The 13,770-nt window shown below is 39.9% G+C and overlaps 2 protein-coding genes across 3 annotated transcripts in view; one reads left to right on the top strand and one right to left on the bottom strand.

Annotated features, from left to right (window-relative positions):
- Positions 1-575: 575 nt before the first annotated feature.
- Positions 576-13,770, bottom strand: part of LOC120565575 (SCL-interrupting locus protein homolog) — a 30,147-nt gene continuing 16,952 nt past the window's right edge. Inside the window, exons 16-17 of the mRNA XM_039811460.1 lie at positions 12,903-13,066; positions 576-721 (exon numbers count right to left, since the gene is read on the bottom strand). Coding sequence (XP_039667394.1) covers positions 576-721; positions 12,903-13,066 — 310 coding nt within the window. The remainder of the gene's footprint in view (positions 722-12,902; positions 13,067-13,770) is intronic.
- The window catches only part of zbtb37 (zinc finger and BTB domain containing 37), a 103,672-nt gene continuing 95,488 nt past the window's right edge, over positions 5,587-13,770 (top strand). Inside the window, exon 1 of one of the 2 annotated variants that reach the window (XM_039811231.1) lies at positions 5,587-5,989. The gene's annotated coding sequence lies outside the window, so the exon portion shown is untranslated. The remainder of the gene's footprint in view (positions 5,990-13,770) is intronic. The other variant, XM_039811229.1, reaches the window with a different exon arrangement.

Here is a 13,770-nt window from a genome sequence, read left to right as displayed (position 1 = left end):
TCAGAATGGCGCCATAGGAGGTTCGGTCTGTGGACGCTGGCTGACCCCCTTGTTGGTCAGGGTTAGGTGCCTTGAAGTCAACGTTGGGGGCTTAAAACAGCATCGAGCTCATGTCCCGGAGGAAGTTAAGGAGAAAACACACTTTGTTCATATCTGAACTAGTAGTTTTGGTGTCTAATCTTAAAGCCTCCTGCACACTGCTGCGTGGCGTGTCAGCTGGGTTTGACGGTTGCTGTAATTTCGAATTATTGTGCGTAACTTTTTGTACAATATAGTTTTTGGATGTTTTTGTGTCTGTAAGTTAAGGAGACCTGTGGACCGTTTCCCGGGTAACGTCTCGTGTTTTCTCCGTAACTTCTTCCGGACGGGAACAGCTGACAGTAGTAAACACAGGAGCTACGTTGCTTTGGTCTCCGTAGCGATACGTACGAACGCTTCGTGGGGGAACAGAGGGGAACTCTTCAGGACTCGCAGCGCTCACGGAGACTTTAAACCAGTTTAAACCAGTTTAAACTGGGACCAGCGAGCTGTGAAGACGACGATGAAGATAATTATTCCTGATAACAGATCTGAGATCAGTAGAAAGTGTTGATATACTGACCCTGTAAGAACCAGTAAGACCAGTAGGACCAGTAGGACCAGTAGGAACAGTAGGAACCAGTAGGACCAGTAGGAACCAGTAGACCCAGTAGGACCAGTAGGACTAGTAGGACCAGTAGGACTGTCACATATTTAAGATTGAAAACACTTCACATGAGAGAAATGAACATCCCATAATACTTCTTTAACATCTCCTTGACTCCTCGGACCTCGGCTCAGAGCAACGCATTCGTACGATATCGTACAAAAAGTTACGAAACTAAAACGTAGATCTACCAAAACTAGGAGACGCCGAGCGGCAGTTGCTGATTGGTTAAAGGTGCCGTAGGTAGGATTGTGAACATCCAGGACTTAGCCAATCAGGGCCAGGGGGAGTGTCTAACTGTTAGACACTCCCCCTGGCCCTGATTGGTGCATCTGAACAGTTAGACACTCCCCCTGGCCCTGATTGGTGCATCTGAACAGTTAGACACTCCCCCTGGCCCTGATTGGTGCATCTGAACAGTTAGACACTCCCCCTGGCCCTGATTGGTGCATCTGAACAGTTAGACACTCCCCGCTGGCCCTGATTGGTGCATCTGAACAGTTAGAGCACTCCCCTGGCCCTGATTGGTGCATCTGAACAGTTAGACACTCCCCTGGCCCTGATTGGTGCATCTGAACAGTTAGACACTCCCCCTGGCCCTGATTGGTGCATCTGAACAGTTAGACACTCCACCTGGCCCTGATTGGTGCATCTGAACAGTTAGACACTCCCCGCTGGCCCTGATTGGTGCATCTGAACAGTTAGACACTCCACCTGGCCCTGATTGGTGCATCTGAACAGTTAGACACCTCCCCTGGCCCTGATTGGTGCATCTGAACAGTTAGACACCTCCCCTGGCCCTGATTGGTGCATCTGAACAGTTAGACACCACCCTGGCCCTGATTGGTGCATCTGAACAGTTAGACACTCCCCCTGGCCCTGATTGGTGCATCTGAACAGTTAGACACTCCCTGGCCCTGATTGGTGCATCTGAACAGTTAGACACTCCCCGCTGGCCCTGATTGGTGCATCTGAACAGTTAGACACTCCCCGCTGGCCCTGATTGGTGCATCTGAACATAGGGGCAGTTTCAGCAGATATGACAGAATGGTAGTTTTATAATCGTACCTACTGCACCTGTCGGACATATTCAGATGTTTTTATCACTTTTTTCAATATTTTTGTTAGTTTTTTTCCGCTGTTTTGTCGCTACCCCCTCTCCCCCCAAAAATTCTGACATATTTTTTTGACACTTTTTTGAAATTTTTTTGCATTTCCTGAAAACTATAAGTGAAGTTTTTATTTTAGCGTCTGTTTCTTTCTGAACTTTAAACATTTCTTTCTGAGTTATTGTCTAGATTTATAGAAATGTTTTCACTGGTTGAGAAGAAGAAGAAGAAGAAGAAGAAGAGTTTGTAGTTTAAACGTTTGTAGTTTTCGGAGAAGCGCCTGAACTTGACGTTTCTGTGTTTCTGTTTTTGTGACATTTTGTGTAAAAAGTTTAACTGAGTAGAAGTAGAAACTGTATTTTCTACTTCCTGTTTGTTGTTGTTGATTAATTTATATTTGAGAAGATTTAGTTTTAGTTTGTTTCAGAAAGTACGGAAGCTCATTTCTGCCAAAACTAACAAAATATAAAGTTAGAAAACTCTGAATCTAAACGCTGTTCATGTTTTCTAAATTAAAGGAAAAGGTTTTTGGGGGTTTTAAGAACTTTTTGATTAAGATTCATTCAAGAATATTTCTCCTAAAGTCACTTTAATATTTTGGGATCTTCAGTAAACTTTGAGGCTTCAAACCGACGTTAACGTCTTCGGAAACGCTCAGAACAAAATGGGAATTAAAATTTTCAAACTGCCAAAATTCAGTCACATTTGGCATCCAAATATTCATCTATAAACGACTAAAAACGTTTTTTTTTAAGCTTTTCTGAAATGTTTTTAAAGTTTTTTAGTTTTTTTTTAAAGCATTTTCAACTTATGTTTACGTTTGTTTTTTTTAACACTTTTTTGAAAAAAGATTATGCTTTTTGTTTGTTTTTTAAGCGCTTTTTTGACTTTTTTTTTAAATATTTAGAATTTTTTCCTTTCCTATTTTTAAAACTTTTTTTTCCGACTTTTTTCTTTGTGAAAAAACCTGATTAAAAACATTTAAAAAAAAGTGCCAAAACATCGGAAGAAGAGACACAAACGTCAAGGAAACCGAAAAAATCCAAATATGAGTAAAAAACGTTTGAAAATGTCTAAAACGTCAACAAAAAGTGCAAAAAATACATTGATATATATTTTTTTTAAATCCCGCCAAAAACCTTTTAGAAAAGTGCCCAAACAATAACAGAAAATAATTACAAAAATGGGAAACAAAATTGAAGATTTTTTTACGCATTTTTGACTTATTTTTATCTCAACAAAGTAATAAAAGCTTCCGGAAGGTTTTCTGTTATTTTCTGGATTTATTTGTGAGAGTGTGAAGAATGTGAACACTTGATGTTTCCAGAGTGTAAATGATGAGTTAGTTTTGGCAGGAAAGTGCTTCCGTACAGCTCAGACTCTGCTTCCTCTTCTTCCCTGTCCCTGCTGAAGAAAAGCAGGCCCAAACCATGATGCTCCACCACCATGTTTGACAGTGGGGATGGTGTGTTAAGGTGATGGCTGTGTTGCTTTTACGCCAAACATAACGCTTTTGCATTGTTGCCAAAAGTCATTTTTGGTTTCATCTGACCACAGCACCTTCTATCTCACATGTTTGGTGTGTCTCCCAGGTGGCTTTTGGCAAACTTTTAACCTACACTTTTATGGATATCTTTCAAAAATAGCTTTCTTCTTGCCACTCTTCCATAAAGGCCCGATTTGTGCAGTATTAATGAACTGATTGTTGTCCTATGGACAGAGTCTCCCACCTCAGCTGTAGATCTCTGCAGTTCATCCAGAGGATCATGGGCCTCTTGGCTGCATCTCTGATCAGTTTCTCATTGTATGAGCTGAAAGTTTAGAGGGACGGCCGGTTTCAGAGATATGTAGTGGTCTGATACTTTCCATTTCAATATTATCAAGCACAGTGCTCCTTGGATGTTTAAAGCTTGGGAAATATTTTGTATCCAATCCGCTTTAAACTTCCACAACAGTATCTGACCTGCCTGGTGTGTTCCTTGTTCTTATAGATGCCTCTGCTTACACGGACCTCTGAGACTACACAGAGAGGTGCATTTATAAGGAGACTTGATTACACACAGCTGGATTATATTTATAACCATTAGTCATTTAGGTCAACATTGATCATTCAGAGATCCTCACTGAACTCTTGGAGAGTTTGCTGCACTGAAAGTAAAGGGCTGAATAATTTTGCACGCCAATTTTTCAGTTTTTATATGTTAAAAAAGTTTGAAATAGCCAATGAATATCGTTCCACTTCATAATTGGGACCCACTTGTTGTTGATTCTTCACAAAAATTACAGTTTATATATATATATATGAGCCGAAATGTGGCAAAAGGTTAAATCAAGTACATTTCCAAGCACTGTATATATATATATATATATATATATATATATATATATATATATATATATATATATATATATATATGTATATATATATATATATATGTATGTATATACAGGACTTTTACCCAGGAGACCGGGGTTGGCGTCCCGCGAGTGGCGGCCCGTCCCGTTGTTGTGGCCGGCGTGTGGCGCCTGAAGACAACACAAGGGTTAAGTCAAAATTAAAATGTAATTGTAGTTTTAGTAAATAATCTGAGTTCTTTTTCTTCTTCTTTCACCGCTGCACCGGAAACATCAGACATCTGAATGATGATTGGTGCAAACAGAAACACACAGACAGACAAGAAGGATCTCCAGAAAACAGAGGAGAAACTGGAACAATAACTGTTGTATAAAAGCCAAGAGGAAGAGGGTGGGGGGAGAATGGGTGAGGAAGGGGGGTGACGGTCTGCCTGTGTGTGTGAGTATGCTGCCACCTTGTGGTCACATCCGGACATTACAATAACACTTTATAATGCTTCACTGTTGGTTTAAACATCGGGGTTTCTTCACCCTGGACTCTGGTCTCCATGTCTCTGTGTCTGAAACTGGTCCAGTATTAAACCAGAACCGAGCTGTACTGTAACCCTACAGGACTAATGTTCAGCAGCAGTTAGAGTCATTAAAAGTTCTGTTGTTGCTGCTGACAGACTCACATTATTATTCTAAGTGTCTGACAACATTATGGGATGGATCCCTACAGAGATAGACCTTTTAGTTAAAGAGTAAGATCCTTTTAGTTTAACATGAAACAGCCCCGAAATCACCATCACCAAACTCCACCAGACTCCATGTAAATAATCAGGATTTTTAGCGTGTATAGAGCCAGCATATCTCCACCAGACTCCATGTAAATAATCAGGACTTTTAGTGTGTATAGAGCCAGCATATCTCCACCAGACTCCATGTAAATAATCAGGACTTTTAGCGTGTATAGAGCCAGCATATCTCCACCAGACTCCATGTAAATAATCAGGACTTTTAGCGTGTATAGAGCCAGCATATCTCCACCAGACTCCATGTAAATAATCAGGACTTTTAGCATGTATAGAGCCAGCATATCTCCACCAGACTCCATGTAAATAATCAGGACTTTTAGCGTGTATAGAGCCAGTTTATCTCCAACAGACTCCATGTAAATAATCAGGACTTTTAGCGTGTATAGAGCCAGCATATCTCCACCAGACTCCATGTAAATAATCAGGACTTTTAGCGTGTATAGAGCCAGCATATCTCCACCAGACTCCATGTTAATAATCAGGACTTTTAGCGTGTATAGAGCCAGCATATCTCTAGAGCGCTAGAGACGCCTACTCCGATACAGTAGCTGGCAGAATAGGCTTTCCCCCGAAAAGTTGTTTTGTAGCCCGCCATTAGATTAAGAAGAAGAAGAAGAAGAACTGAACTCAGTTTCCCAGCGTGCCCCGCGCGTTTTCTTCCTTCCCTTCTTCCTTCCTGCAGCCTCGGCCCTTCTGCCGTTAAAAAGGAAGATGAGAAGCCGCGGCAGCAGCCCGCTGACACCGACACCGAACCGGGACCGAGTCTGACTTCCAGCGGAATGGCGGCGGAGTGGCTGCCAACGGACCGACGCCCCGGCGCAGCCGCTGTTTCCCGGCCTTGAACCCGTCGCGAGCGCCGCTGGAGTCCCGGAGCTGCGGAGCCTGCCGGGCCGGGCCGGGCCGAACTGAGCCGTGCTGAGCCGTGCTAACCGTATCCCGCCCGCCGTGCTAACGATGCCCAGCTAACGTTATAGCGGCAGGACTGAAGTTAGACAGCACCATACCCTGAAACCAGACCCGATCTCCCGCTGTCCCCCCTTCAGGTGAGACGCACGCGGCACACCTGGGGCTTCACACCTGGGCCCCCAGAGACCCGGATCTAGATCTGGGTCCCCAGAGACCCGGATCTAGCTCTGGGTCCTGCTGTCAGATTATTTCTGTGATGCTAAATCTGAACTCCATGTGGATGTTTACTTTATCAGTTATGTTATAACATTGGGACACACACAGACACACACACACACACAGATACACACACACACACACACACACAGACACACGCACACACACACACACACACACACACACATACACACACACACACACACACACACACACACACACACACACACACACGTGCACACTTCACACTTCAGAAAGAGACACTTTAGAACAAGGTGATTAATAATTCTGGTGATGGAGGTAGAATATGTGATTAATGGTGATTTAGATTTGAGGTGATATGGTGCAGCGTTAGATCAGCGTTAGAACAGCGTTAGATCAGCGTTAGATCAGCGTTAGATCAGCGTTAGATCAACGTTAGATCAACGTTAGATCAGCGTTAGAACAGCGTTAGATCAGCGTTAGAACAGCGTTAGAGCAGCGTTAGAACAGCGTTAGAGCAGCGTTAGAACAGCGTTAGAACAGCGTTAGATCAGCGTTAGATCAGCGTTAGAACAGCGTTAGATCAGCGTTAGAGCAGCGTTAGAGCAGCGTTAGAACAGCGTTAGATCAGCGTTAGATCAGCGTTAGAACAGCGTTAGATCAGCGTTAGATCAACGTTAGATCAACGTTAGATCAGCGTTAGAACAGCGTTAGATCAGCGTTAGAACAGCGTTAGAGCAGCGTTAGAACAGCGTTAGAGCAGCGTTAGAACAGCGTTAGATCAGCGTTAGATCAACGTTAGAACAGCGTTAGATCAGCGTTAGATCAACGTTAGATCAGCGTTAGATCAGCGTTAGATCAACGTTAGATCAGCGTTAGATCAGCGTTAGATCAACGTTAGAACAGCGTTAGATCAGCGTTAGAGCAGCGTTAGAGCAGCGTTAGATCAGCGTTAGATCAACGTTAGATCAGCGTTAGATCAGCGTTAGATCAACGTTAGAACAGCGTTAGATCAGCGTTAGAGCAGCGTTAGAGCAGCGTTAGAGCAGCGTTAGAGCAGCGTTAGAACAGCGTTAGATCAGCGTTAGATCAACGTTAGATCAACGTTAGAACAGCGTTAGATCAGCGTTAGATCAACGTTAGAACAGCGTTAGATCAGCGTTAGATCAACGTTAGATCAGCGTTAGATCAACGTTAGATCAGCGTTAGAACAGCGTTAGATCAGCGTTAGATCAACGTTAGATCAACGGTAGATCAACGTTAGATCAGCGTTAGATCAGCGTTAGAACAGCGTTAGATCAGCGTTAGAACAGCGTTAGATCAGCGTTAGAACAGCGTTAGATCAGCGTTAGATCAACGTTAGATCAGCGTTAGATCAGCGTTAGAGCAACGTTAGAGCAGCGTTAGATCAGCGTTAGATCAGCGTTAGATCAGCGTTAGATCAACGTTAGATCAGCGTTAGATCAGCGTTAGAGCAACGTTAGAGCAGCGTTAGAGCAGCGTTAGATCAACGTTAGATCAGCGTTAGATCAGCGTTAGAGCAACGTTAGAGCAGCGTTAGAGCAGCGTTAGAGCAGCGTTAGAACAGCGTTTGAACAGCGTTTGAACAGCGTTTGAACAGCGTTAGATCAGCGTTAGATCAGCGTTAGAGCAGCGTTAGAGCAGCGTTAGATCAGCGTTAGAGCAGCGTTAGAGCAGCGTTAGATCAACGTTAGAGCAGCGTTAGATCAACGTTAGAGCAGCGTTAGATCAACGTTAGATCAGCGTTAGATCAGCGTTAGAGCAGCGTTAGATCAGCGTTAGAGCAGCGTTAGATCAGCGTTAGAGCAGCGAGGGAGTCTGTGACTTTAACAGTTACCATGGAACCATATGACCGTCTATATATCTGCTGTGTTGCAGTTATAACGTCAGCCCAAAGTCATGACTCAGCAGTTTAAATGATGAGCTAACAGTAACCTTTCCCTGTTGTGTCTCTGCAGCCGAGGCATCAGGGATAACCTAGAATATGATGATATATTTTAGTATAAACACTATAAAGTCCTTTTAGAACTGGACCCTGTTGTTGTTGTTGTTGTTGTAGTTGTTGTTGTGTCCCTGCAGCATCAACTTCAACTTGATTTGTGTCTCTGAAGGGCGACCAGAGGCCTGGACTACTGTATGAATCCAGATCAGCATGTTCGGGATCTCTTTCAGTTCCCCAGCTTCACCTGACCTAACTACCTCGGTCCTGAATCAGCTCTGTCACGACTAGAGATGATGAAATTAATCAATTAATGGATGCTTGGATAGATTATTTCTGTTTATAATGTAATGTAGGCCTGACAACATTTCTGTTTACATATTCTGGTATGTTAACACATTCAGGAGGTGCCATGTGCTCAGTGCTGTATAGTTTTATGTGTCCAAGTTATTTAGTATCAGAGCACTGCAGGATGTTTGGTTTTTGAAGCTTGAAAAGCTATGAATTAAATATCCTACATGGCTTTAGGAGAAACATGGATTTGATTCGAGATATCGAATCAAAGACATGATTATCATAATGGAATCAGGAGATCAGTGAAGAATCACACCTGTAGTCACGACGCTGGTTATCAACTAGTTCATTCAACCCAGGGTTTCCCAATCCAGTACATACCAGTACATACCAGTACATACCAGTACATACCAGTATACACCAGGACATACGAGTACATACCAGTATACACCAGTACATACAAGTACATACCAGTATACACCAGTACATACCAGTACATACCAGTACAAGGTGCACAGATAGCAGTGACCTATACAGGTTAGGAAAACATGCATATCAGCTTACAAAGATGACCCAATATAATCCACAACGACCATCGTCAGCAGCAACCTCAGCACCCATCACATGACATCACCGAGCCCTTTCATCAACCTCTTATTCTATACTGTATATTAGAGGGGTGAGTCTTCACTGATCTCCTGATTCCATTATGATTATCATGTCAGCGATTCAATTCGATATCTCGATGCATCACGATGCATTCAAATCCATGTTTCTCTTAAAGCCATGTAGGATATTTAATTCATAGCTTTTCATAGCTCCAAAAACCAAACATTCTGCATGCTGAATGTGTTAACATCCCAGAATATGTGAACAGAAATGTTGTTAGGCCTACATTACATTGTAAACAGAAATAATAGATTATGAGCTGGTTGATTATCGATGCAGCATCGTCCATGTCCACGATTCCATGCATCCATTATTTGATTAATTTCAACAGCTCTACTGTATATATACTTCATAGAGACATATGTGTGTATGAAAGTAGAGATGGATCCCCTGTTGTTGTTGTTGTAGTAGTAGTAGTAGTAGTAGTAATAGTAGTAATAGTAGTAGTAGTAGTAGTAGTAGTAGTAGTAGTAGTAATAGTAGTAATAGTAGTAGTAGTAGTAGTAGTAGTAGTAGTAGTAATAGTAGTAGTAGTAGTAGTAGTAGATAACTTTATTGTCCCTTGGGGGCAGTTGGGTTTGTGGCACAATCGCAAGGCACTTCATGACAAGACATCAGACATATGATCCAAACACAGTCCTTACATCAGACACCGACACACATAACATGAAGAATATACATCACACACTACAATACACTACAACACACTACAATACACTACAACACACTATAACACACTATAACACACTACAATACACTACAACACACTACAACACACTACAACACACTATAACACACTATAACACACTATAACACACTATAACACACTATAATACACTATAACACACTATAATACACTATAATACACTATAACACACTATAATACACTATAATACACTATAACACACTATAACACACTACAACACACTACAACACACTATAACACACTATAACACACTATAACACACTATAACACACTATAACACACTATAACACACTATAACACACTACAACACACTACAACACACTACAACACACTACAACAACACACTATAACACACTATAACACACTATAACACACTACAACACACTATAACACACTATAACACACTACAACACACTACAACACACTACAACACACTATAACACACTATAACACACTATAACACACTACAACACACTACAACACACTACAACACACTATAACACACTATAACACACTATAACACACTACAACACACTATAACACACTATAACACACTACAACACACTACAACACACTACAACACACTATAACACACTATAACACACTATAACACACTACAACACACTATAACACACTATAACACACTATAACACACTACAACACACTATAACACACTACAACACACTATAACACACTACAACACACTACAACACACTACAACACACTATAACACACTATAACACACTATAACACACTATAACACACTATAACACACTATAACACACTATAACACACTATAACACACTACAATACACTACAATACACTATAACACACTATAACACACTACAATAATACACTACATAACACACACTATAACACACTATAACACACTACAATACACTAAACAATTAAATAAAAACATACACACCATAACACACTACAATACACTATAATACACTACAACACACTATAACACACTAAAATACACTAATAACACACTACAACACACTATAATATAACACTACAATACACTATAACACACACTACAATACACTATAACACACTATAACACACTACAACACACTATAATACACTATAACACACTACAACACACTATAATACACTACAACACACTATAACACACACTATAATACACAAACACATACAAAACACTATAATACATATAACACACTATAAACACACTATAACACACTACAATACACTATAATACACTATAATACACTATAACACACTACAACACACTATAACACCTACAACACACTACAATACACTACAAACACACTACATAATACACTATAACACACTATAACACACTATAACACAATATAACACACTATAACACACTACAATACACATACAATACCTACAATACAAATACCTATAACAATAATACACTATAACACATACAATACACTACAATACACTACAACACACTATAACACACTATAACACACTATAACACACTATAATACACTACAACACACTATAATACACTATAACACACTACAACACACTACAAACACACTATAACACACTATAACACACTACAATAACTATAATAACTACAAATACACTATAATACACTACAATACACTATAACACACACTACAAAACACTACAACACACTATAACACACTATAACAACACACTAACACACTACAATAATACACTACAATACACTACAACACTAAATACATATAACACACTATAATACATAATAATACACTAACAACAATACATACAACACATATAAACACAACAACACATATAAACACATATACAATATAACAATAAATACACACAATACACTACAATACACTACATAACACAAATACACTATAACACACTATAACACACTATAACAATACAATAACTACAATACACTACAATACACTAAACACTATAATAATATAACACACTATACAAAAATACATTAAATACATACAAACACACTATAACACACTATAAACACACTATAACACACATATAACACACTAAATACACTACAATACACTATAACACACTATAACACACTATAACACATTATAACACACTATAACACACTACAATACACTACATACACTATAACACATTATAACACACTATAACACACTATAAACAATAAACACTATAACACACTATAACACACACTATAACACATAACACACTACAATACACTATAACACACTATAACACACTATAACACACTATAACACACTATAACACACTACAATACACCATAATACACTATAACACACTATAACACACTATAACACACTATAACACACATATAACACACTATAACACACTATAACACACTATAACACATATAACACACTATAACACACTATAACACATATAAAACACTATAACACACTATAACACACTATAACACACTATAACACATTATAACACACTATAACACACACTACAATACATACAATACACTATAACACACTATAACACACTATAAACACACTATAACACACTATAACACACTACAATACACTACATAATACACTATAACACATTATAACACACTATAACACACTATAACACACTATAACACACTATAAACACACTATAACACACTATAACACACTACAACACATATAACACACTATAAACACACATAACACACTATAACAATAAACTACAAACACACTAACACATATAACACACTATAACACATACAACACACTATAACACATATAAACACATATAACACACTATAACAACTACAACACATACAACAATACAACACACTATAACACCTATAACACACTATAACACATAAATACACTATAACACACTATAACACATAAACACACTATAACACATACAACATATAACACTATAACAAATTAACCACTATAACACACTATAACACACTATAACACACTACAACACACTATAACACACTATAACACACTATAACACACTATAACACACTACAACACACTATAACACACTACAACACACTATAACACACTATAACACACTATAACACACTATAACACACTACAACACACTATAACACACTATAACACACTACAACACACTATAACACACTACAAACACACTACAACACACTACAACACACCTCACAAATGTAAGACACTCAGACACATGGAGACAGAGTCAGGGTGAAAGCCTAAAGTTACCTTTAAAAAAGATGCTATCAGAAGCTCACTGTCTCACCTGTGCTGAGCAGGGGAACAGGCAGCCTCTTGAGCTGTGATGTCACTGTTCGTCGCCCCAGGCCGTTAATGGCGGACAGGTGGAAGCCTGTGAGGAAGGCGAGGGGCCTGTTCTTCCCTGATGTGGGAGGGAACTGGACGGAGACCCCCAGAACAAACTGGCACCTGGAAACCGAGAGAAATGTAAACAAAGACATTCATATTCATTTGATTTTCTAAATCGTCTTTTATTAGGGCTGTCAAAATAGCGGCGTGAATTTGATTAATTAATCTGAGAAAAATAGCGGCGTTAAAAAAATAACTCATATTAATCCATTCCATATTGGCGTTTGACCGGGCCGTTCTAGCCACTATTCGACTGTAAAATGAAGGAGGGAGGCGAGAATGTGCTGCCTGGATCATTGATTGGAACCTGTAGCTACTTGTTACTTCTTCCTGCCAACCCTGGCTACGAAATCTGGTGCCCTGATATGTCTGCTCTTCACAATGCGATGTAAAGCGGACTGATACAGGCAACAAACACCGTACTGGTTAACACTATACTCGACAGCAGCTAGGTAGCCTAAGCTAGCTGGTAGCTGGATTAAACACTGTTAAAATGCTGACAGCTAACAGCTAAGCGGTGTAAAGTTTGACTGTTTTACTGTAGAGGATTCAACACCGGTATGTAACAGTCTGCTAGCCTGACCAGCCAGCTGCCACTAGGGTGCGTCTAGATCTCTAGGCTAATACAATCTGCAGCTGCCGTCGGAAAAACAACAGGCCGTGCGTTCAATGAAACTGGTAAACTACAGCCCGGGTGCGGGTGGTATTTGAAGTTATTGTAAAATGTCCTTTTTCCCATCTGGTGAGTGGTTTGTTCGTTCAAC

This window comes from Perca fluviatilis, chromosome 9, assembly GCF_010015445.1.
Source record: "Perca fluviatilis chromosome 9, GENO_Pfluv_1.0, whole genome shotgun sequence".
Taxonomy (NCBI): Eukaryota; Metazoa; Chordata; class Actinopteri; order Perciformes; family Percidae; genus Perca; species Perca fluviatilis.
This window is presented reverse-complemented; position numbering and strand designations above follow the sequence as displayed.